At 37.1% G+C, this 26,472-nt stretch overlaps 2 protein-coding genes across 2 annotated transcripts in view; one reads left to right on the top strand and one right to left on the bottom strand.

Moving 5' to 3' along the window:
* The window catches only part of PDE6C (phosphodiesterase 6C, cGMP-specific, cone, alpha prime), a 53,119-nt gene extending 40,572 nt beyond the window's left edge, over positions 1 to 12,547 (top strand). The window contains exons 16-22 of the mRNA XM_011934314.1: positions 2,777 to 2,877; positions 5,814 to 5,921; positions 6,018 to 6,081; positions 8,962 to 9,036; positions 9,470 to 9,553; positions 9,934 to 10,084; positions 12,227 to 12,547. Of these exons, the coding sequence (XP_011789704.1) occupies positions 2,777 to 2,877; positions 5,814 to 5,921; positions 6,018 to 6,081; positions 8,962 to 9,036; positions 9,470 to 9,553; positions 9,934 to 10,084; positions 12,227 to 12,285 (642 nt within the window). The 3' untranslated portion in view covers positions 12,286 to 12,547. The remainder of the gene's footprint in view (positions 1 to 2,776; positions 2,878 to 5,813; positions 5,922 to 6,017; positions 6,082 to 8,961; positions 9,037 to 9,469; positions 9,554 to 9,933; positions 10,085 to 12,226) is intronic.
* A 4,339-nt stretch (positions 12,548 to 16,886) lies between these two features.
* Positions 16,887 to 26,472, bottom strand: part of FRA10AC1 (fragile site, folic acid type, rare, fra(10)(q23.3) or fra(10)(q24.2) candidate 1) — a 33,803-nt gene continuing 24,217 nt past the window's right edge. Inside the window, exons 11-13 of the mRNA XM_011934355.1 lie at positions 23,831 to 23,869; positions 17,957 to 18,035; positions 16,887 to 17,063 (exon numbers count right to left, since the gene is read on the bottom strand). Of these exons, the coding sequence (XP_011789745.1) occupies positions 17,021 to 17,063; positions 17,957 to 18,035; positions 23,831 to 23,869 (161 nt within the window). The 3' untranslated portion in view covers positions 16,887 to 17,020. The remainder of the gene's footprint in view (positions 17,064 to 17,956; positions 18,036 to 23,830; positions 23,870 to 26,472) is intronic.

The raw sequence follows: 26,472 nt of genomic DNA, 5'->3' as shown, positions 1-26,472 counted from the left end.
TACAAATTAAGCAATAGGCACTAAAACAATTGGTGCATAATAAATTTGATTTATTTGATTGCTTGTAGATTATATACTCTGCACAATCTGACACTTGGTAGAGACGAGGAAGTCTCCGTCCCAAGGAATTATTTCTTTGAATTCAGCAGTCTGTTTTGCTTGTTAAAATGATTTAATGTGCTATAAATGTTAACTTGTCTAAAAGTTTAAGGCATTTTCACACATTCCACCCCGCCCCCTACTTTTTTTCCTAGTATAGCAATCAAGGTTGGCTTTAACTATTATTAATTTGCCAAGTATGTACCTGAGTCACCTAATAAACATTACTTTGGGAACATAGCAATGTTCATCAGTGAACAAATAAAGTGATTCCCTGATGTCAGTATGCCACTGGATCACCCGAAGTGCAAAGGGAAGGCCATCATTGTTCCAAAATCAGGGGCAGGTTAAGTGGGATCAAAATGACCCCACTTACTTTTTCCCTCCCTGGTAATCCAGACCAGGTTGAAAAGAACCTGTATCCAGAAGATTTGGTTCAGAGATTCTGGACTGATATGTCCAATAGGCTTCTGTGAAATGTCCCAAGTAAGAAATTGATTTTGGGGCCGGGCACGGTGGCTCACGCCTGTAATCCCAGCACTTTGGGAGTCCGAGATGGGCAGATCCCTTGAGGTCAGGAGTTTGAGACCAGCCTGGCCAACATGGTGAAAACCCATCTCTACTAAAAAATACAAAAATTAGCTGGGCGTGGTGATGGGTTCCTGTAATCCTAGCTATTCGGGAGGCTGAGGCAGGAGAATTGCTTGAACCTAGGAGGCAGAGGCTACAGTGAGCCGAGATTGTGCCACTGCACTCCAGCCTGGGCGACAGAGTGAGACTTCATCTCAAAACAAAAACAAAAACAAAAACATTGATTTTGATCCAGATAATCTTTTTGTTTATTGTAATTTAAACTGGTCAACACCCATTGTTTCATTCTAGCTATTTTAAAAGTTTAGTTGCTATGATGAACTCATTATGTTGACAAAACAAATCACAATTTTTCTATTACTTATATATGCTTTGTAAAACACCACTTTTCTTGTCCTAGAAAAATGTTATAAAAAGATGACTTAAGTGAAGAGTTATATAAGGCATAGTGTAGTGTGTAAAACTTGAGTTCTTGTCCAATTACTGCTTTCTAATATTTCAATCTTCTGAAATGACTGATAGCCATATTTGGTGTCAGGTTTGCAATTCTATTTTTACCTGGAGCTAGCCTCACAACTTTACATAATAATAATAATGATACAACAATACATTTTAACAGCAATTTACAGTTTTAAAATGTATTCCCAGTTGTCATTTCATTTGATTCAGCATTCCACAGATATTAATTGAGCATAGACTAAGTGCTAGGCAGTTAGGTGGGGCAGCTGTTTTTATGCCTATATGAGAAAACAAATGCTCACAGATGTTAAGTCTCTAGGATTATACGACTGCCAGAGTGGGGAAGCCAGGAAATGAACCTGGGTTCCCTGTTGAGAGGTAATGTAGTGTGGTGCAGAGATTAGGAGCACAAACTCTGGAACCATGCTGCACTGGTTCAGACACCAGTTCTGCCACATTCTAGCTGTTTAACCTCGGGCGAGTTACTACTTCACCTCTCTGTGCTGGGGTCTGTTGTGAAGAGATAAGAATATTCACAAAGCACTTAGAGCCTGGTAGGTAGCAAGAATTAAGGAAGTGTTTACTGTTACTATTTGGTGTTCAGGTCAGTATTGTTTTTGGCATTATGCTACTTCTCTCCCCCAGCTTTATATTCTCATTTTCTTTCTTTCTTTCTTGTTTTTTGAAACAGGGTCTCACTCTGTCACCCAAGCTGGAGTGCAGTGGCACAGTCTCAGCTCACTGCAACCTCCAGTTCCCAGGGTTAAGCAATCCTTCCACCTTGGCCTTCTGAATAGGTGGGACCCCAGACACACACCACCACACCCAGCTATTTTTGTATTTTTAGTAGAGACAGGAGTCTTACCATGTTGCCCAGGCTGGTCTTGAACTCCTGAGCTCAAGCCATCTACCCACCTCAGCCTTCCAAAGTGCTAGGATTACAAGCATGAGCCACCATGCTCAGCCTAATTCTCATTTTCTAGAACACTAAGAAGTGAAGCTGATCTATATGTGAAGAGAGGTAAAGAGAAACTCTTTGAAGAAAGGTCTAGTTAAGTCTTGGTAAAATAGAATTACATGAAAATATTTTAAGGATAACATGGAAGGATTTCATTATTTTTTCCTACATATACATGAGTATGAGTGTAATTTGCAATTTCTGAAAGAGCAGTGGTTTCTATGATCACTCTAAAATTAGCTGGTAGATAAAGTAACATGTCTGACAGTTGGACTTCTCCCAGAAATTCTTTATTAAAGCTCCTCAATTAATAACAAGCACATTTTAAACCTATTGTTATTTATTTTAATGGTCCTGGAAGAAAACATTTATTTACTCCAAAAACTTAAATACTGATGACATGAATATTGGCTAACAGTATCTATTTTTATAGTTTAAATTAAATTATCTTACTCAAAGTACAGTAGAGGGGTTTACTTAGTCCATGAGATAAAAACTAAAAGCAAACCAAACCAAACCAAACCAAACAAAACAAGCAGGAAAACAAAAAACCAACCAACCAAAAGATGTTGAAAGACTTTTCGATTTTCCTCTTGTTAAGCACAGTTACATTTGTTCAATCAGAGGCAAATTATTGATTGCATTTTATTGTGAATTTTCACCTTACAGAGTTTAAACATCTTCCAGAACCTAAATAAGCGGCAGTTTGAAACAGTTATTCATTTGTTCGAGGTCGCAATAATAGCAACTGACCTGGCTTTATATTTCAAGTAAGTACATAACTCTGCACAGTGGAATGCCCTATACTCTGTGTGGTTTTGCCTTCCATAAATTATCTGTTGCATTAATGTTAAAAGGCATTTATTCACACACACACGCACAGACACACACACACACATACACATTTGCTTTCCTTTTGGATTACCAAGTAGAGTATCTTCAAGACAGATGCCTGCCGGTAAACTTACTAGACATCCAGGAACACATTTTAAAAACATAAGCTCCTAATATTAAGTAGGTTGCTAGCCGAAGAAGTTTGAATTGAAGAATATGCAGCCAAGTTTGTGCCTTGCCAAAAGAGTGAAGCCAAGAGAACTCTCAAGGTGGCTTTTTGTCTAGGTGAATTCTCTATGGTCCAGAATCTGGTATTTTAATGTTTCGGGCTCAGAAATTTAATTCTGTCAAAGTCTGGGAGCTGAAAAATTTTGGTGGCATTGACACACATTAACCAAACTTACAAAACTGAGTCATACATAGCAGAGAGCCAGCCTATTTACAACAGTAATATTGCCAAGGAGACCAGATACTCCCAGTATCTCCACATTTTCTCATAAGTGAACTATAAAGTTGCTTGGTGAAAACGGATTAGAACAAGATGAACTAGTTACAGGATCCAAATATTCAGTGGCTTGGGCATTGTCAAATTATGCCTTTCTGATCCTTCTTCATTAAATATTTATTATTATTATTATTATATATTATTATACAGGTCTCACAGGTCACCTGGGCTGGAGTGCAGTGGCACCACCTCCGGTCACTGCAACCTTGGCCTCCCAGGTTCCAGCAATTCTCCTGCCTCAGCCTCCTGAGCAGCTGGGACTTCAGCCTCCCACCACCACGTCTGGCTAATTTTTGCATTTTTAATAGAGATGGGTTTCACCATGTTGGCCAGGCTGGTCTCAAACTCCTGACCTCAAGTGATTTGCCCACCTTGCCCTCCCAAAGTGCTGGGATTACAGGCATGAGCCATTGCACTGGGCCTGAATATTTAATTATTAAATAGTTCAACGTGAAGACAAATACCAAGAAGAATAAAATGGATATCCAAATATCCATAGCCCAGACATAACAAATGCTAAATTTTGCCATATTTGCCTCAGATTTTGCTTTATAAGGAGAAAAAAACTAGTGATGCAACTGAGGCATTCCACCCCTACTCCACTATGAAAAACCCCTTCCCTTCTTCCACAAAGATATCATGATGTGTATTCATCATTTCCATCCATGTTTTTATATGGTATTGTTGTTTTTTGTTTGGTTTCTTGGTTTTTTTGAGACGGAGTCTCACTCTGTCACCAGGCTGGAGTGCAGTGGCGCAATCTCGGCTTACTGTAACCTCCGCCTCTTGGGTTCAAGTGATTCTCCTGCCTCAGCCTCCTGAGTAGCTGGGACTACAGGCACGTGCCACCACGCCTGGCTAATTTTTTTTTTTTTTTTGGGATTTTAGTAGAGACGGGGTTTCACCATGTTGGCCAGGATGGTCTTGATCTCCTGACCTCGTGATTCACCCACCTGGGCCTCCCAAAATGTTGGGATTACAGGCGTGAGCCACCTTGCCCGACCTGTTCTGAGTTTTCACATTGTCCATTAAGTGTACTGTCTGTACATACTTTTCTGCAACTTGCCTTATTCATGCAACATTGTGTTTCAAAGACTTATCATTGATAATAAATGGAGCTCCAATGCATCCATTTTAACTGAATATTCAACTCTTGAATATTCATAATTAATTTACCCACTCTTCTACTCATAGACATTTCAATTGTTTCTATTTTTTCATCATTACCTACAATGCTGCCTTGTATGTCCCTGTATATATATGAGAGTTTCTCTAAGAAATGTAAAAGTGAGAATGCTGTAGGGTTTGCATGTCTTCAATTCATGCTACATTACAAAACTGCACTCCTGAGTTGTGCCAGTTAGCACTCCCACCCACGTGTACAAGAGTTCCAGCCGAGTGAGGTGGTTCATGTCTGTAATCTCAGCACTTTGGGAGGCCAAGGCAGGAGGATCACTTGAGGCCAGGAATTTGAGACCAGCCTGGGCAACACAGCAAGACCCTGTCTCTACAAAAAAATTAAAAAATTAGCCAGGCATGGTGGAGCATGCCTGTGGTCCCAGCTACCCGGGAGGCTGAAGTGGGAGGATCCCTTAAGCCTAGGAGTTCAAGGCTCCAGTGAGCTAGGATCAAGCCACTCCACTCCAGCCTGAGTGGGAGAGCAAGACTCTGTTTCAAAAAAAAAAAAAAAAGAAAGAAAGAAAAAAGAAAAGAAGAGAAAAATACCATATCTGAAGTACTCTTGAACTCAGCACATTTGAAATTTATTTTGCTAATATAATCAGTGTGAGATAATAGCTTATTGTTCAAATTTGTAGTTTCCTGATTAGCAGTGAGACCAGCTGAATATCCATGTGTTTTGAGTTCCAACTTTTTGTTGGCTATGTGTTGTGATATCTTCTCATAGTTTGGGGTCTTTATTTTTAGGTTATGGTCTCTTTTATCATATGTAATTTTTAAATTTATTTTCATTTTTAAAGAGACAGGGTCTTGCTTTATTGCCCAGGCTGGTTTAAAACTCCCAGCTTCAAGCAATCCTCCCCCCTTGGTCTCCCAACGTGCTGGGATTACAGATGTGAGCCATTGCACCCGGCCTTATATGTAACTTTTTCGTTGTAATGTATTCCCAGTTACCTGTTTTTTTTTTTTCTCCTCTCTTTATGGTTTGTGCTTTTTCTGCCTTAAGCCGTTTCTGAGCCAAAGTTATACCACCATTCTCTGCTCTCTTATCTTCTGGCCCTGTAGACTTTGCTATGTGGACATCACAATGCAAAGTGGGAACATGAAATCTGAAAAGCATGTATTTAAGGTATTTTTTTCTCTGTTTTCATATGCTAAAATTGTTGCTCATAGCTGTATCTTTTCTAGGAAGAGAACCATGTTTCAAAAAATTGTTGATGCCTGTGAACAAATGCAAACGGAGGAAGAAGCCATCAAATATGTAACTGTTGATCCAACCAAAAAAGAGATTATCATGTAGGTAGTTAAAATTGTATTTCTCTCCTGTTTTTTTGTAAAAATAACTTATTTTGTACTTACTTCTAGTTTAAAATTTTTTGTTTTCTTCCTAAGGGCAATGATGATGACTGCATGTGACTTGTCTGCTATCACCAAGCCCTGGGAGGTACAAAGTCAGGTGAGTCCAGTTAAATTTTCTTTTCTGTCACACTGTCAGGTACTGCCTAGGTCCCATGTAAATGTCTACCTAAAAATCTTAGGCAACCTCAGAATTCTGAAAAACTATAAACATTAGTGAGACAGTAGGCAATTTGATTAGGCCCTAGAATAAGGCAAATAGAAGGAACTTTGGAAGGAAAATGCTTTCTTGAAAGAATTCTTTAACGTTGAAACACTGTAAACAATTTATATAAAAGTATCCAAGAAATGTCTGAGTTTTTAAATAGAGGAGTGTATTAGCATGTTCTCATGCTGCTGCTAATAAAGACATACCCAAGACTGGTAATTTATAAAGGAAAGAGTTTTAACGAACTCACAGTTCCACATGGCTGGGGAGGCCTCACAATCATGGTGGAAGATGAAGGAAGAGCAAAGGGATGTCTTATGTGGTGGCAGGTAAGAGACAGTGTATGCAGGGGAACTCCCCTTTATAAAACCATCAGATCTTGTGAGACTTAACTTAATATCACTAGAACAGCACGGGAAAGATTTGCCCCCATGATTCAATTACCTCCCACTGGGTCCCTCCCACTGGGTCCTTCCCATGAATTGGGAATCATGGGAACTACAATTCAAGATGAGATTTGTGTGGGGACATAGCCAAACTATATCAATGAGATGTCAGAACAAGATCAGGATGCATCGTTAGTGTTTTCCTCTATCAAGGGTGTTTTTGCTCCCACAGTCTCTTCTTCAATGTGCTGTGAATTATAAGAAGGCACTGACTGTGACATGATGTCTAAGGTTGCCTTCCACAGAAGTTTTTCCCCCACCTTGGGGAGGCACTAGTCTACCACTTGCTTTCTTACTAATTGGATGAAAAAAATCTCTTTTTCCTCCAATAATTTCTAGGGAAACCCCTAAGCAGAAGAGAGCCCAGAATTAAATGGGTTTAACTGTTAAAGTGGGTTGTATCTTTTTAAAAAGATAGAATAATTGGAACTCATTGTAGGGGAGAAAAAATATCTATTTCTAGGTTCATGACTGAGGCCCCTATAACAAAAGACAGATTAACAAGAGAAAAGCATACACATTTATTTGTTTTATATGTAATACAGGAGCCTTCGTAAGGAAACAAAGACCCTAAGAAACAGTTAAACTTGTATATTTTATGCTACGTTGGATGAAGTAGATAGTCACAGAGAAACAAATTCAACAAAGAGGGTATGATCTAATCATGGGGCAGCTTAGCAAGGACAATTTGTTCAGATTCTTCTTGGCATCTTTGTGTCTCTGGCTCCTTTCCTCCAGGAATAGGGAGGGCACCTCTTGAATGAAGGTCTTATTATCTGCTTCAGGGGAAGGTCAGAAGATCCTTACCTGGTTTTATGACCTACTTCAGGGGAAAAGGTGGGGGGAAGGTGAGACTGATCTTCCTGCTGCTTTAGTTTCCTCAAATTCCGTCATCTTAAAATATTTTGGGACAGGGTGTCCTGAACTCCGTCACTATCAAGTCCAAAGCCAAACACTTCCTCTCCTTCCACCTCGACATGCCTGCTCTTCTTCCTCAGTTCTTTATTGATGTGGTCACCTAAGCTAGAAACCTGAGGTCTTGCTTGAGCTTATCTCCCTCATTTCAAAATCATTTCTATCACCCTTGCTAGTACTTCAGTTCAGACTTTTATCAGAACTGTGGTGGCAGCCTCCTAATAGATCCTCACATCAACTCCACAACTCATCCTCTGACTTGCTGCCATGATGTCTCTACACAGAGCTCAGCTCAGCCATTCTACTCCTTAAAAGCCTCATACTCCCCATTGCCAGAGGTTTCCAACTTTTTTTCCCCAAAGAAGTAAAGTCTATTTTCTCCCAACAAAACTTGCCCAAAGATCACTTTATGAAAGAGAAAAAAGTAAAGCTACTTTAGCTTTCATCTTTCTTGGCCTCCACCTTCTTGGGTCCTAGAGCACTTCAGAGGAACCCTAGGCTCCAAGAGTAAAAAGCAATGGCCTAGAGAATCAAATTCAAGCTTCCCGGCAAAATTTACATGGCCTGTCACTGCCTGTCCTTAACTCACACTCCCAGAATCATTTTCCATCACCTTCTCCCATGTCATTGCTTCACACTGTACTCATGGAAGCTTTGTACGTTCCATTTTATCTCTGCAAATATTCTTCCCCTCCTCTTTTCCTGGAAAACTACTCTTATTCTTGACAATACAATATAAATGCTACCTCCTTCCTTCATGAAACTTATGTTTACTCCCTTCTCCCTGACCCATAGCACTTACACTATTACTGTTACAGCACTTACCACATTGTATACATGACTGTCTTCACTAGACTGTGAACATTTTAAAGAAAAAGATCATGCCATATTTGTCTTGGCAAGCCTGGATCATGCCAATGTAAAGGCAGCTAGCAGGTGTTCAATGAACTTGATAAATATTTTTTTTAGTGATATAAATTAATGCAGGAATATCCTCACACTGTAATTAGGTAAAGCTACATACTAATGGGTGTATGTCACATGTGCATTCACAGATATATACTAGATGCTAACAGAGAGGACAAAGAAGAACTTGGGAAGTGTTGGAACTTGAAGCATAATATTTAATCCTCTTATTTCTCCTTTTCATTGGTGAGAAGTGGCGGCAATAGTAAATGGGAGATAGATACTCCCAGAACAAGCCTAGAACACTGAAGTAGGAAGAAAAAGCTCCCCTTTCCCATTTCAATATAATCTGTAAATGACCTCTTTTTAAAACTTAAGAGCATATGGTTTGATAGCACCTCAAGCACTGACTGTAAACTTGATCCTTAAATGTCACTTGTACTAATAAAATTCAAGTTCTCTATTCATAAGTGGATTTAGTGAACCAAGCCTTTCTCATTTGCAGGTAGCACTTATGGTTGCAAATGAATTTTGGGAACAAGGAGATCTGGAGAGAACAGTATTGCAGCAACAACCCATTGTAAGACCCTGACATAAAAATGCATTACTTATTAAAAGTTATCAGGACAGGCCGGGCTCGGTAGCTCATGCCTGTAATCCCAGCACTTTGGGAGGCCGAGGTGGGCAGATCATGAGGTCAAGAGATTGAGACCATCCTGGCCAACATGGTGAAACCCCGTTTCTACTAAAAATACAAAATTAGCTGGCCATGGTGGTGTGTGCCTGTAGTCCCAGCTACTTGGGAGGCTGAGACAGGAGAATCACTTGAACCTGGGAAGCAAAGGTTGCAGTGAGCTGAGATCGTGCCACTGCACTCCAGTCTGGAGACAGAGTAAGACTCTGTCTCAAAAAACAAAAACAAAAACAAAAACCAAAGTTATCAGGACAAATCAGTCTGTTTTGTTCACTACATCTTAGAAACCTGTCTTAAAAGGATTTATTTCTCTTTCTAGCCTATGATGGACAGAAACAAAAGAGATGAACTACCTAAACTTCAAGTTGGATTTATTGATTTTGTTTGTACTTTTGTATATAAGGTAAGTAAGCAAATTATTTGAATTAAATAAACATTTGGATGGGAATTTTTCTTTCAAACTGTCACCAAAATTTAAAAGTCACCCATATGGAAAGCCATCGGGGTGTCACTGTTTCTCCAAAGCAGTTTGAGGTTTTACCCTAATCTCATTCAGGGCTGGAATAAAAGGAGAGAACTCAGATGTGAGCGACTTGAACACTTCGTTAGGCAGGCAGGAAAGACATCACCTGTCTCTTTCCCAAACTTCACAGGCCCAGGGTTAAACTTATCCTAGCAGCTCTGAGTGATGTAACAATTCCTTATAGCTCATTCTCTGCACATGAAAGATCCTGAAAATTAACTGTATGATTTATGTAGTTTCTGGCCTAAAATTCTCTTTAGGAGTTCTCACGGTTTCACAAAGAAATCACACCTATGCTGAGTGGTCTTCAGAATAACAGAGTAGAATGGAAATCTCTAGCTGATGAGTATGATGCAAAGATGAAAGTCATTGAAGAGGAGGCAAAAAAGCAAGAAGAAGGAGCCGAAAAAGGTTAGATGGGCTCTGTTTTTGCTCCCTGTAATTTAGCCAGAAGCTAGGCTGAGCTTAGTGGCATGTGACAAAGGCATAAAGAATCATTACAAACAGAAAACCTGCTTTACTGGTACAGACTGATAATTTTAAGAGATTGACTACTGGTTTTCAGGTTCCCCCCTCCCCACCCCCACACCCAAGCCCTGCCAGAAACAACATCTTATGTATAACTCCAGATAGAACTGACCGGTCCAGCTGAAGTAGAGGTTGGAGCTAGGCTTCCTCATCCTTCTAGAAGGTGGCTCCTCTACAGAACACTGGGTGTTGAGGAATAACATGAAAACCACAGAATCTGTTAGGTGAGGTTAGGTGAGAAAAACTTTTTGTCCCATCATTATACATTAGCTGTGAGACTTTGGGCAACTTGCTTAACCTTGCTGAGCTTAATATTCTTCTCCATGTAATGAGGTGGTTTTATAGATCTTCAGCTTAAGGAAGCCCTACATGTAGAGTAAGGCTGAAATTGCCTGTCTCCCAAATGTCTCCACATTGGGAGATGTTTTTCTGGCATGAGATTCCTGTGCCATTTTTTTCTGGCATGAAATTTCTATTCCTAAAGTCACTTTGTCAAGTTTAATGTTGTTTTTGGATTCTTAAAATGCTTACCATTAACTATTAGTTCATCAAATAGCCAAAACATCATCTTGAAAGTTAATCATCACGCTAAAGGTTTTGTAAGCAATTGTTACTGCTTAACAAAGAAATCATCTCTATGCGGAAAGGCCCTGACATGTTCCTTTTAGGTAGTTCTACTGCATTTAGTGAAATTTTAAATAATTCGTAGGAGAAAATACTTTTCTTAACAAAGTTAAGGATGTTCTTCAACAGAATAAAAACAGGAGTTTCTGACTCCTTGATATCCATTCATTTACGTGAATCAGACGTCTTCTCTCTAGAAAGCCCTGTGTTAGGCAGGCCCTGGGAAAAGATGGGATCCTTTATCTTGAACAATTTACCATTTGGTGGAGGAACTAAACATTGTGAACCAATGCACAATTAATGATCTCAAAGAAAGCACTTGTGTGTACATGGGGCATGGAGAAGGCTTTCCTGAAAACAGGCATGGGGAGGAAGAATAAGTCCAAAGGCTTGGAGTAGGAATAAGCTTGGTGCAACTGAAAAATTTTTAAGCTGATATGGCTGGAGTCTAGAGAGCAGAGTGCAAAGTACATATGAAGCTGGTAGTGCAGGTAGCTGCCAGATACTGTATTACCTTGAAAGCTGGGCTAAAAATGTTCATGTGTCATTCGAGAGATTTAAAGGAAGATATGATTTGCATTTCAAAAAGATAAGTGATTTTTACCCAGCAAGTGAAAAGTGAGGGTATTTCTTAGTACTATTGGATTTAACCTTTATCTCAACTTTATTATGAAGAGATGATCAGGTCCTTTAAGTGACCCCTGACATTGGATATGGCTCTATACTTTATTTGCATAAAAATTTACTTCTGAGTTTTTTTCTACTGCATAGAGAATTCTTTGTGGACTAAGATCATTATTTTGTATTGCCAGGCATGGAGCTTTGTGGATCAAGCTCAGATTTCCAGATTGCATTGTCTCAGTGAGAAACTAAGATGTTAACTGGCCAACCATTTATCAGATCCTATTTTTTATTTATTTATTTTTTTGAGATGGAGTCTCACTCACTCTGTCGCCCAGACTGGAGTGCAATGGCTTGATCTCAGTTCATTGCAACCTCTGCCTCCCAGATTCAAGCAATCCTCCCACCTCAGCCTCCTGAGTAGCTGGGATTACAGGCGCATGCCACCACACTCAGCTAATTTTTATATTTTTAGTAGACACAAGGTTTCACCATATTGACCAGGCTGGCTTTGCACTCCTAACCTCAAGAGATCCGCCCGCCTCGGCCTCCCAAAGTGCTGGGATTACAGGCAGGAGCCACTGCACCCAACCCAGATTCTATTTTTTGAATGGACCAACTCTGAATATGAATTCAAGTTTTTACATGGTCAAATCCACAGTACTAGGTTAAAATGACTAATTAGTCTATAAAGTTGACACTACTATCATGGGAGTGTTAGAATAAAAACACTATATATCCACTAACTCCTAATAATACTGCTTTCCTTGATTTTACTAGCTGCTGAAGATTCAGGAGGTGGTGATGATAAAAAGTCCAAAACATGTTTAATGTTATAATATAATCGAAATGGTCTAAACTTCAAATATCGTTTTACCTTTGAAGAAAACCAGAAAATATTCAAAAGAACTTCAACAAATCATCAAGTAACAGAGTAAGAGATCTTCAGAAAAACTACCCTGTGACTATGAAGAAAATATATATTGCTAGCCCAAAAACCCCAAGGGCAAAATAAAGTTCAACAAAAGTGCAAAATATGACAAAAATGGGTACATTTTTGGTGCCAATTTATTTTAAATTAAAAAATATGCAATCCTGAAACTAGTCACAAATTCTTTTTTAAAACATTAATTGTATTTATTTGCTAAGGCTGCTATAACAAAGTACCACAGACTGGGTGCTTAACCAATAGAAATGTATTTTCTCAAAGTCTTGGGGGCTGGAAGTTCAAGATCAAGGAGTTGGCAGGGTTGGCTTCTTGGGAGGTCTCTCAACTTGGTTTGCAGATGGCCATCTCCTCCCTGTGTCTTCACATGGTCTTCCCTCTGTGTGTCTGTGTCCTAAACTCCTTTTCTTATAACGACTCCAGTAGGACTGGATTAGGGCCTACACATGTGACCTCATTTTAGTCTTAATTACCTCGTTAATGGCCTTATCTCCAAATACAGTCCCATTCTGAGGTACTGGGGATTGGGACTTAAATATATGAAATGGGTGAGGGGTGGAGGAGACACAATTCACCCACAACATTCGTAACTGAGATTCACACCTCGAGCCACTCCCTGAACTAAAAACTCTCAACATGTCTTAATAAAAGAGTAAACGCAATACAGAATGTATAGTGTTGTAAATATGGTATAGAAAATAAAGTAATGAAGTCATTTTATTCAATGTTATTCCATCTGAAACGCTTATCCCTTTCCTCTACTTTTACCTTTGAGAATGGAACGATGACCAAATTATTTTTTGGCAGTTTATTAAAACTATGCCTTTGTCCTATACTCCACCTTCAAAGTTTGAAATAAATTATTTTGGGTGTAACTAAGAATATTTTTTATGGTTCAGAACTATTCTTTTCATTAAAAAGATTATCAATGCACAAGATACTAACTGGATAATCGTAATGCAAGTTAAAGCAGCTAATGAATATTATGCATTAAGAAGCATGTGATTGGATTATGCAAGAACCTTGTTATCAAAAATAGTGGCGAAAAACTTCAACCAAGACGACTTCCTAAAAATGATTAATAGAACTACCTACCAGGCATTCTAAATATTAAATTGTTAAGGGAAACTAAGGGCGATTAACTACTTCCACTGCATGGTATATGTCTGTCCAGATATTAGAGAAATTAAGATTTCTTCCTTTAGTTATCTATAATCATAAATAAAATTAGAAAACAGAATAATAATATAGTTATGCCATATATTTTGTCGTAGATTTTTTTGTCACAAGCTATCTACATTCTAATGAATTGAAGATCAATGAACCTATATATTTTGTAATAGACAAGATAATGTTCAATTTTGAGCAGCCAAGAAATAAATCACCATTTATTTTTATAAGTTAGGTACTTAGAATTGCAAGACAGCTTCTCTCACATTAGAATGTAAAGTTTATGAGGAAAGATTTTTATCTATTTTGTCTGTTTTGTTCACAGCTCTATTTTGGCACCTAGAGCAGTGCCTGGCACAAGGTAGGCACTCAGTAATATGAATGAATACTATGTGAATAAATGTTACAACAAACAGATATAAATAAGATATGACAGTAAGTCATATGTACACTCAAATGAGTATTGTTTATTAATCAACTTAGCTAAGTGATGCATGCTCCCTCATTTCCACTGCTGAAAATAATTGTGAAACTCCACTTCCAGAATCACTATTTTTTTTTTTTTTTTTTTGAGACGGAGTCTGGCTCTGTCTCCTAGGCTGGAGTGCAGTGGCCGGATCTCAGCTCACTGCAAGCTCCGCCTCCCGGGTTTACACCATTCTCCTGCCTCAGCCTCCAGAGTAGCTGGGACTACAGGCACCCACCACCTCGCCCGGCTAGTTTTTTGTATTTTTAGTAGAGACGGGGTTTCACCGTGTTCGCCAGGATGGTCTCGATCTCCTGACCTCGTGATCCGCCCATCTCGGCCTCCCAAAGTGCTGGGATTACAGGCTTGAGCCACCACGCCCGGCCCAGAATCACTAGTATTTTAAAAACCATGTAAGAAACTTTATTCCTTTAGCCCTATGTAATTTTGGACCCCAAAATATCAGTCAGCTCAAACAACTTCCCCTCCTTAGTCACCAGAAATTGTATTGAGGGTAGAGATGTTGACCACCGAATGTCTGCCAAATACATGAACTCTGTATAAGAGCGAGTGTAAGAAGGCCTAACTTCAATACCCCCAGACAAGTGGTCTGCTGACCACCACTGACTGCACTATAGTGAAGTTTGAGACAGGTATGTAGGAGAATTACTATTTAAACTCATAGTGTTAGAGGCCTTTTCAAGACTCCTTAAAAACATGACTCTCATTATCTGTCATTGTGCATGAGTGGATTAAGTGTTGTGATTTTATATAAATTTATAAATGAGCCTGATGTCATAAACCTACTTGAAATACCAAATACACTGATCTATTTTTAAAGGGTCTTTAGATATTCTTCCTAGTTAAATTCTTAATTTTAATTTTGCAGGAATTTTATTTTCTGACAACCACTAAACAATGGACATATTTTTACCATATGAATATTTAACTGCATATATTCTACTACTAATATCAGTCTTGCTGCTGGACATTTCAAACACTTTTTCCTCAGGAATATAGATTGATTTTTACATACTACAAGTAGTGAGGTTAAAAAAAACAATTTCTTCAAGAAGTGAGAGGACTATCAAACAATGTTAAACACTGATAAACCCAACACTGATTTACTTTTCTGAAACAGGTTCAGAAATGATTGCCTAATTACTTCCTAGATGGTTCCTTTACAGCCATGCCCAGCTCAGTGCCTCACACATAATAGAAGCCTGATAAATATTTGTGGAATTAATGAATAACAACTGTTTAATAAAAGGAAAATCTCTGATAATAACCATTTTAAAATAAGATACCGAATTACTTATTTTGCAGTTTAATGACAATCATTCCATGTTTTAAATGTTGTTTAAAATAGTATATCTTCAATAAAATACCTGCTTATGTTCAGTTCATTTTCTATATGTTCTTTCTCTTATTCATCAAGTCAAGCATCTTCTCCTATATCTATCCATTTGCTCTTTATAAAAGTAGATCTTTACCTGTTTTCAGAAATCAATAAACCCTTCTGAAAACCAGATTTTTGAAAATTTGAAATTTATGTACTTTTCCTCCAAAAAACATACACAGAAGTTCACACATAGCTTCTAAAAAGGCTTGGATCTCCTGAAGTACCTCCATAGACCCTTGCAAGTAGGATCTTATGTTAAGAAGTTAACATTTTATAATATATTTCTGCATAGAAGTTCTATTAGTCCATTTTCACACTGCTGATAAAGATACACCGGAGACTGGGGAAGAAAGAGGTTTAGCTGGACTTACAGTTCCACATGGCTGGGAAAGGCTCAGAATCATGGTGGGAGGCAAAAGGCACTTCTTACTTGGCAGCAGCAAAAGAAAATGAGAAGGATGCAAAAGCAGAAGCCCCCAATAAAACCATCATATCTCATGAGACTTACTCACTACCACAAGAACAGTATGGGGGAAACTGCCCCCTTGATTCAAATTATCTCTCACCGGATCCCTCCCATAACATGTGGGAATTATGGGAGTACACATTCAAGATGAGATTTGGGTGGGGACACAGAGCCAAACCATATCAGAATTATATTCATATTTGCATGAGTGTATCTGAGGTAAGATATACGCACATCGTATTATTCAGTTAAATTATTATCTTATTGCATAATCTCTGCTAGGGAGTCAGTTTTGTGAACACATGAACTGTTTTAGACTAGTAGGTCCTCACTGGCTCCCTGTGGTAATCATTTACTGAATAGTAAATTATCCACAGACTAGGAAGTCAAATTTGATTATAACAAACTCTCTTAAGTGGTAGAGGTTAAGAAGGAAGCAAGAGACAGGTTAGCTAAAAACCTCAGAAAGCAGCTGAAAATAGGTGGTAACGGGAAAGCAGGTACTTAAAAGATGGCTGCCAGTTTATCAATGGGAAAGACAGAGGTTAAAGACATACATAATCTACTTTAATCCTAGTAATTTAAAATAACTGGCAGAACATGGTGGCTCACACCTGCAATCCCAGCACTTTGAGAGGCCAGGGTGGGAGGAATGCATAAGGCCAGGAGTTTGAATACCAGTCTGGGCAACACAGGAGGACTCTGTTTCTACAAAAGAAAAAAATCAAAAACAAACAAACAAATCCAGTATTGGCGGCTCTAAAAACCAGAAAAAGAAAAAATAATAAAATAAAATAATGAAGGCAAGAGAAGATAAATAATGAAGGCAGTGCAAAAAAACCTACAAAATGTAGGAGCAATGGAATCTGTCCAGCTCTATCCTCTAGGAGTTAGATAAAACAGAATTGTAGATAAGCAATTGAAAAGATATTTAAAGGACAGGAAAGTCTTTAATTGAACTAATGAATTTCCAAAGCATCTCATCTGACATTCTGAGAGAACCTAGATTTTTATTTCCAAAGACAAACCACATAAGCTATAACTCGCAGATAAAAACTTACATGAAATTTCAAATTGCATGAAGTTTAAAACTTCATGAAGTTTCACATTAAGTTTCTCTCGTCTTATAGAAACAAATCCTGAAAATACTCATCAAATTCTTCTTCCCTATTTAAAAAAAAAAGCATACATATTAAGATCGATAAATAGAGTAAAAAAATTACTACATGATACATTATATGAGATTAATAAAAATAAAATAAGTCAACATATTGGCTGATTCTGCTATATATCAATATATTCCCATGATTCAGCCATCAAATAATTCTTAGTTTCTAGAATAATCATAACTATACCCAGATTGATTAAAATAAAAATATTTCATATGTTGGCACCTCTCCCTAAATGTATTACCTAAAATTTTGCTTTGAAATACCTGTGAAATGTCATTGCTTCTCTTTACTTTTTGGGCTTACTTTAAAAAACTTCTCTGTTCATTCTCATTTTAAATTATAGTCTGCTCAAGAAGTGAATAAAAAAGAAACTTTTTGAGGAAAAATGTAAGCCTAAGATATACTGGGGAATTGGGTAAATCTCCTTAGGCTGTAGTTTTTATACTACACTGAGCGTAGTAAATATATTATGTATTTGTAGCAGTAAATATTATTTTACTTTTAAAAGACCAGTGTGACAGCAGTATAGCAGTGTAGAAGTGTACTTTCCATGCAAGGGGCTCCCTTGCATAGGTTTATGATAATCACAGTATGATGGAATAGGCTTCTCTGGAAGCTTAGGAAACAGCCATCTCTGAAGAAATCCAATCAAGGACCAGAGGGTCATCTGTTAAAGTGAACTGATTAAAGATTTATTTACCAGGAGGAAGCTGGACGTGTTGGCTCTTACGACAATGGCTGGGAATAAGCTCTAATCTTACCAGGCCAGGCAGTCTTTGGCATTAAATAGATAACCATGATGTTGTATTTTTCCATTAATAAAGCCATGGTTATAGCTTCCTAAACTGATTGAAAAGGTACATATTATCTATTAATATCAGCACTTACTGTGATTTTTCATCTGTCTCTGGTAGTGGACCCTTCCAAAGTTCAGATTCTGAAGCACCTTCTTCCTCATCAGAGTTTCCTGTTCATTTAAAAGAGATGATTTTTAAAAATCTATTACACTTAAAACACATTTTGAACTATTCGCCAATAATTAACTTTTTATTTAACTCAGCTTCAACTTTTATGGCTTTCTAAAAATTTAATTCACTCTCACATGTACAATAAATTATTTTAAAACATATATAAATAGGGCAAGGGATACAAAGAGTCACAGCAAAAAGGCCAAGGATTTTAAGTCTCTAAGTTACACTGAGTTAAAGTAGCAATTCCAATATTAACTCTTATAAGTGAATTATCTCTTGCAATATAGTTGTTTCTGATCTAGTTTCTTCTTTTTCTTGGGTAACAGAAGACATGCAAGTTAAGATTTACATTTGTAGAGAACATGTTTACATTAAGATTAGCACCTTAAGAACTGAGCTAGTATGTAAGACCAGCTAGTTAAATTATTTTTAAAAAATTGTCAGACATTTTAAAAAACTAATGCTGATTACATAATGAGAAGAAGCCTGCTTCACTGAAGAAACTGGCATTCTCACACACTGCTGTGAGTGAAATTTTGTAAACCTTCTTCTGGAGAAAAATTTGGCAATATAGATCAGTTTAACACACATACCCTGTGACCAGCAATGCTGCTTTTAGGAATTTGATTATTTACACAGATAAATAAGCACCTCTGATACATATGTACAAAGATGCACACTGTATAAGAACAACAACAACAAAAAAACCTAATTCCCCACCAATTAGGGATTAATGACTGCTTAAATAAATACTATACAGCTGTTTAAAAACATTAGCATATCTGTATGTACTGCAATAGAAAAATGTCCACTCTATATCAAATTTTTAAGTTACAAAAAGTATGCATAGTATAACATATATGTTAAAAACATACGCACATTATATACATACATGTAATTTTATATATGTATTGTAAGTTTGCAAAAGCCAACCAAATTTAGCAGTGATTGTATTACCTGTGGGCCTGGAATACTTTTACTTTCTATTTTAAACATTTTCAAATTGTTTCTATTTTAAACAATGAGCATGAATTACCTTCAAAATCAGTAAAAACAATAAAGACACTTTATTTATATATAAAAATATGACAAAATAGACACGTTTCAAATAAATCACCTTTATTAGTCAACTAAAATTTTAAAAATATGGCAAAATTATCATGCAATAACACTATAATCCACAAAGTAGTTACATTAGCAAACAATTCCTCTCCAATAATGATTATTAGTCTAAAAAAGAAGTGGCACAAATGTGGCCTGTCAATACAGAATGTCCTTTAGTTAAACACAACAAAAATAAAAGAGCATTGATTTGTTACGGTGGATCTAGCCTTTTACCTGTTGGACTCTGATCCTTGAATCAACATGTGTGTCTGAACTTTGCTCCTAACTGAATCTATTCTGACACCAATTCCAGCAAAAATGGCAAAAGGGGGGAGGGCATTTTGTTTTCTAATGATCTACATACAAATGATAAAATTTTAATCTTGAAAACAAGATTCCTGGCTCAATGATAGCCATCACTGGGATGGCCAGTGTCCCAAATTGATAATGTGGAGGAAAAAAAGAATTAAAATCTCTTATTTTTATGAAAACTCACTAGTATGAGATAAAGAAAGCAGAGAAAAACTAATTAGGCCTAGTAAGGTTATTACTAGTGTATTACTCTGCTAATGTTAATGATGCCAGAGAACAAAACCTACAAGACCTTTAGAAGTGGACAGCTGTTACCTCGTTCTCTTCCAAGAGTACTTTCCACATGCCAGCTTTCTTACACCAGTTTTCTGATAGTAGTCAATTAATTTTACTAAAAAATCAAGTCAGTTTAGAGTAACATTATAAAATAACTGTCTTAAAAAATACCCATTAAAAAAGTGGCCAGATATCCCTAGAGAATCAAGTCTACAAGACTGGACTAAATGACCTTTACGGTCCCTTATAACCCTATGTATCTATAGTATTCTGGTTCCCTGAGGGTTGGCAGTCACTACAAATCATTGCTATCATAACTGTTACAACCTCCCAGGGGCAGGAGGGGTGTTACTAAGGACATAACAATTGGAAGAACAGGCAACACAAAATAATGCATCACTGTCAAATCTGTTCAGTAATTATTGGTAAGTAGGGATCGGAATTTAAGTCACTGACTTTCTGAGTTGAAAGGGGAACCTGGAGGTCATTTAATCCAACACTTATCCAATGAATGAACCTCTCACTGCAACACCTCCAGTAACAAGTGCCAATTCAATCCATGCTAGAACACTCATTACTCCAGAGGCAGCCCATTTCTCCATTTCTTATGTCAGGCAGTTCTAAGGGACAAGTTTTTCCTTAAATTAAGGCAAAAATCTGTCTTTGGGCAGTTCTGCCAACCCAGAGTCATAAAAAATAAGTCTTCTACATAGTAGCAGCCTTGCAGTAACTTCCATACAGTAATTTCCATGTCTACTTCCTCACCTCTTCCCTCCCATCCCTTCACTCTTCTCCCAGGTAAACATCTGCAGTTACTCCAACATTCTTCCTACAACATAATTTCAAGTTCTCGCAATATTTCAGTTTTTTTCTTCTTGACCTGCTTCAAGTTTTCAATGTTCCCTTTAGAGTGTGGTGCCTAAATAAATTGTACACAATTTTCCCTACATGTTTTGAATAATGAAAGTAGGTCTATCATCTTGGTTTTTGTGGATATTATATGGTAACTAATAACTTGCCCTACTGAAGCAATGGCAAATGTCTCCAATAATCATGGTAACAAATGGACAGGTCAGATTTTTATAGACTTAACTTTTGATTTCATCAATTCTAGAGAACAAACACAGGATTTACATGTCTGTACTTTTCTTTTCTCCGATAACAATGATAACTACAGGTTATTAAGGACTTATTTTGTGTCAGGCACATACTTTACATGTATGTTTTCTCATTTGATTCTGATAATAATCCAACAAAGTAGGTCTCTTTATACCCATTTTACAGACAGAAGTGAAACACAGACAGATGAAATCATTTAATGTGGATCTGTACAATGCATATGCCAGAACTGGGGTATAAAGAATAGACATACAGTTGATTTCACCGATGAGCAGTTATTGATTGATGACACAGGTAAAGGGCATGGACTTTGGAATTATAAACTTATGTTTAATCCTAGCTTTGCCACTAACTATTTGACCTTGGACACTTTGCTTCAATTCTCTGGTTCTTGGGCAGTCTCATGTGCAAGGTGACCACAGATAACAATACTTGAAATTTGTTAAGAGGGCAGCACATCATCAAGTTGTACACTTTAAATATATAATTTTTAAAAATTGAGTTTCTTCATTCATTTAAAGACATTCTCTAGGTCTTGATTTTTCTCATCTACAAAATGAGGATATTAATGCACATTATTAGATTAAATGAAGTAACATATCTAAAGCACTTGTTACTGTGCCAACAGAAATTGAGTTTTTCTCCATGGATTTGGTTTTAATAATCCAGAAGTCAAATGAGTTAAGAAGGTAACTGAGTATTGTCCAAATGGAAATAAAATAAATAGCAAAATGTGAGGTCTGAAATTGCCAAGACCATGTAATAGAGATGACTGACCGCCTGAGAGGATACCTGGGGTTGGCATACCATAACAATGTATATGTTTCCTGCTTACTATGGTAAATAACTTTCTGGCTGCCAAACAGAAGGTCAGCTTGAAGTGGATAATTTGTTTTTTCAAGGCCAAACTAGCTAGAGGTTTCTCAGATTGGATATAGTCTTCACAGTATTCACCCTGCTTCTACTAGTAAAAATTTGACTTAGTTGAGGAGAGGTAAAAGAGCATTAAGTGCTACTTCTGGGAGGCAGGGAAGGATTCAGAGGGCAGGGTTGAAAGACAGTGGGAGGGAGAAATCAGGCAGAAAAAAATAAAAGAATAACATAAATCAGTGATTCAAGAATTTCCCCCAAAAGATTTTTTAATAATAAAAAATTAGAACTGAAAAAGGGGAATTTTTTTCTGTATTACATAAACATTCACACCTCTCACTGTTGGAAATGGATGAAAACTAAAATACACTTTCCCACTTTAGCCTGTGTACACCTTTGTTGAAGTATGTACCTATGATTTCATCCTGAGATAACATTGGTCCACTAATCTTATACTTGGCAGTTATTTTCGAAACTGTCACTACATTTTACCTAATTTAGGAAAAGACTTCCTGATAAATTAGAATTTATATGCAGAGAAAGTGTCAGTGCTTTAAGATACTTCAAATATGTTGAAAACAAAGTTGGTACAAGCAAAATAATTATAAGGAATATACTATATTCCTAAGCTAGAGGAATACCTCCATCATCTCCCTCTCCACTAAATTTTTAAACAAGAAATATCTTAAAATTTCTATTTTTCTCAGTGCAAAATTTCTGATCATTGAATATTTAAAATTTCTTAAGAATTATACTAAATGCAAATAATGTTTATATTTGAGTTTTGGAATTTGGAATAATTATCAAACTTTTTTCCCTGAGTTTGCCACAATAAATCTTAAAGTCATAAAAAATTTTTTTCTTAATTCTTAGGTTTATAAATAACCAAGTGACCAGGTGTGGTGGTTCATGCCTGTAATCCCAGCACTTTGGGAGGTCAAGGAAGGCAGATCACAAGGTCAGGAGTTCGAGACCAGCCTGGCCAACATGATGAAACCCCGTCTCTACTAAAATACAAAAATTAGCTGGGTATGGTGACGGGTGCCTGCAGTTCCAGCTACTCGGGAGGCTGAGGCAGAAGAATCACTTGAATCTGGGAAGCGGAGGTTGCAGTTAGCCAAGATCGTGCCACTGCACTCCAGCCTGGGTGACAGAGCGAGACTCCGTCTCCAAAAACATAAAATAAAATAATCAAGTAAGCCTAGAAATCTCAAGTTTCTAAATTTCTATGAAATAAGTCCAGAGAGTATAAAATGAATTAGATATGCTATTGAACTATACCTTATTATTAGGCCTTGAGCCTACTATAAGTCTTTAAAAAATTCAACACTGTATTACTGTTTAGATTCAAAGCTACTGTTCGTTACGACACAAATGGATATACCCTTTTATAAACCCATAGAAGACTCTTCTCTCAAAACTGCCAGGAAAAAGCTGAACACTCTAGGAGTTCTCATTATTATCTTATGGGTACAATTAATCTTTCTACTGCTGGTTTCACTCTTAGGTTTGGTTGTTAGGAAGAACACTGACAAATCGGTGATCTATCTTTGCAATTATGCAGGACTTTTTAGAATACAATTGGGTGTATAACTGTAGCTTTACATTGCTATTCTATCTTATTTTTCCATTATTCTGACGTTTTCAACCTTAAAAAAAGTATTGTGTATGTTTTTATAAGTCATTGCAAATACTTTTTGGAATATTGCAGGGAAAAAAATAATAAAATTTGCAGCAAATACTCAACGAAATCCAATCTGTTTTGATCCAAACTAGGGAAAACCATAGGACTAATTTAAATCCATTTCAACCTCATCCCTTTATCTTTCTTCCTTCACATTTTATAACATGAAATTGAAAGATATATCCATTGTATTTACTGGAAAACTTTTTAATGCTCTCTATACTTAAAATAAGAAACTTCTTAATGCCCTTAATTGAGGAATAAATCCTATACACTTTTGGCCTTTTTTCTACAGTTTTTCTCATGTATAAAAATAATTAACAAAAACAACAAATAATCACATCAAAGTAAGATACAATTCATGGGAAATCTAAATTGCAAATACATCAAATGCATATTTTTATTAAATAAATACTTGTTACTTACTATTTAGAGAATCTTCTGATTTCTTTGAAGATGAATATCCTGAAAAGGAAACATCATTGATTTATTAAGTATCATCCTGTAGTACTGCAATCATTGTAGCTGTAACCAGAATTCTTAGCAATATTCTAGTTTGCTTATAGTCTTACAGATAAGCACTTCACTGTTTTCTAATCTTTCATGTTCCTTAGTCTTATCTCTCTAATTAAAATGTTACATTCTTTTAGGCAGGGATCATATCTTATGTTCTCATTGGTCTGTAATAGCCAGCACAAAACTTAAAAAATAATACCTGCAAAAAAAATCTCATATTGCTAAAAAGCACACCTCACAGCTTAGCTGCAATATAAGCAATAATTTATTATCTATAGAGATGTTCAACATTTGAAAGCAGTGTACAAATAAATACTTGCTTTTTACAGTATCTTTTCTAAAGTCATATGCAGATGAGCATTAGTTCTCAGTAACTGATAAGAACACATACAATTATGTCATAAAACAAAAATTCTCGGCTCTACAATGGTCATCCAGTGACAGAAACAGAGAGAGAAAGGCACTGAAGATCTATCAGTGTAATTTTTAAAAAAATCACCATGATACAGAGTTTCCTGCAATAAGACCTCAGGGAAAATATTTCTGAAGGATGATAAAGTAAAAAAGGGCAGGTGACAGACAGACAGTAACAATTCCTCCAATGTTCCCTGATAGGAGGCCTCATAACCCAAAGTTTTTGGCCCCTTTAGACCAGGTGAAGAGTATAAGAACTACAGGGTAAGGAAATAGGAAATGTATTCTTTCCTGTCATCCTCTAATGAGGAACATGATACCTACTTCCCAATATCCAAAGTTCTACAGGTAAAAAAGACGTTAGGCTTAATTTGGAGGCCCAAGGACATAATTAGAACCAAAGGGAGGAAGCTGTAGATTTGGGCTGAATGTTAAGAGAAACATGCTAGCAATTACAACTACCTGAAAATGTAAAGCATTATTTTTGGTAGTAGTGGGTTCCTTTTCCCTGGAAATGTTGAACCAATGCAGAACAATCACATGATACACAGCAGTGCCTCTCTCAAACTTTAGTGCATATGATTCGTTCTGGGAACTTGTTAGTAGATCTAGAAGGGTCTGAAATTGTGAGTTGCTAACAAGTTCCCAAATGCTGCCCAGAGGACCACACTTTGAAAAGCAAAACTAAAGAATATCCTTTCAGTCATGATTCCAGAACTGATCTCTGAAGTTCCTCTGACTTTGAGAAAATGTGGTTGAATTCACTGATTCACTCACTTACATTTATTGAATGCCTACTATGGGAGCAAGCACTATCAGGAGTTAGAGATAATGAAGTAAACATGTCACATAGTCCCTTCCCTTACAGAAAATAAACAAATTATTCCAAGCATATTATGTATTTCTAAAGGAGAAGTGAGAGGTATTATTGGAATATGTAAGAGGAACATCATCTTATTTGGAGAAGTGAGGTGAAAGGGTGCCAGGAAGGGCCTTTCCAAGGAACTGAGCTAAGCTGAAACCTGAAGGATGAGGTAGCTTTTGGGAAAGGGGTGATGGTGAGACAGATAAGATTCTGAACATTTTGCCAAGACAGTCTACCTAAATATCTTGTTCTCCCCATACCTGCCAAAGCGGACTGGTCCTTAAAGTCGGTTATTGATCTTTCTTACTTCTTCTCTCTATCCATTCATTCAACTATCTAGTTCATCCATCTATTACTTATTTAACATTTTCTAAGATAGTAACCTAAAGCTATGAGAGTTGATGGGATTACACTGGGAGTACAGAGAGAAACTAGAGAAATCTAGGTAAGAGCACCAAGGAACTCTAACAGCTAAATGTAAGACTGAGAAGGAACTTCAGTTAAAAGCAGCTAAGGAGGTCGGGTGTGGTGACTCATGCTGGTAATCCCAGCACTTTGGGAGGCCAAGGTGAGAGAACTGCTTGAGGTCAGGAGTTTGAAACCAGTCTGGGAAACAGCAAGACCCTGTCTACGCAAAAACAAAAAACAAAAATTAGCTGAGTGTGGTAATGTGGGCCTGTAGTCCCAGTTACTTGGGAGACTGAGAAAGGAGGATCACTTAGGCCTCAGAGGTTAAGCCTGCAGTAAGCCAAGATTATGCCACTGTATTCCAGCACTCCAGCCTGGGGCCTGGATGACAGAACAAGACCCTGTCTTACAACAACAACCAAAAAAAAAAAAAAAAAGCTTCAGCTAAGGAGAGGCCAGAAAGATAGAAATAAAATTAAAGGAAGTTGTTTTGAGGCATGCCAACAGTCCGAACGCAGCTGAGATGTTAAGCATGTATTAATTACTCTTCAAGTCTGGTCCAAATTAAGGTGGTCTGGCAAGAAAGAATCAAATCAATGATAAAGCTAATTCCAGATGATCCCAGATAAGGTATAAAAGAGTTCCACATGGTTTTCCTAAAAGTTTGCTAAAATTTTGTTATTTTCTGTTATATACCATAGAAGTTGGGGGTAAAAAAGCTGTATTTCTAGAGACTTTGCTTTCAAAGGCACTCTAAATAGAGAATACATAGGAAAAAGATGTCTCAATTCCACCTGGCTTTGGTCTTCTATCCCTGAAGAATCTTCAAAGTCTTTTACTCTCTATTATTTATGCTGAACACGAG

Source organism: Colobus angolensis, unplaced genomic scaffold (assembly GCF_000951035.1).
Source record: "Colobus angolensis palliatus isolate OR3802 unplaced genomic scaffold, Cang.pa_1.0 Scaffold134, whole genome shotgun sequence".
In the NCBI taxonomy this organism is placed as follows: Eukaryota; Metazoa; Chordata; class Mammalia; order Primates; family Cercopithecidae; genus Colobus; species Colobus angolensis.
This window is presented reverse-complemented; position numbering and strand designations above follow the sequence as displayed.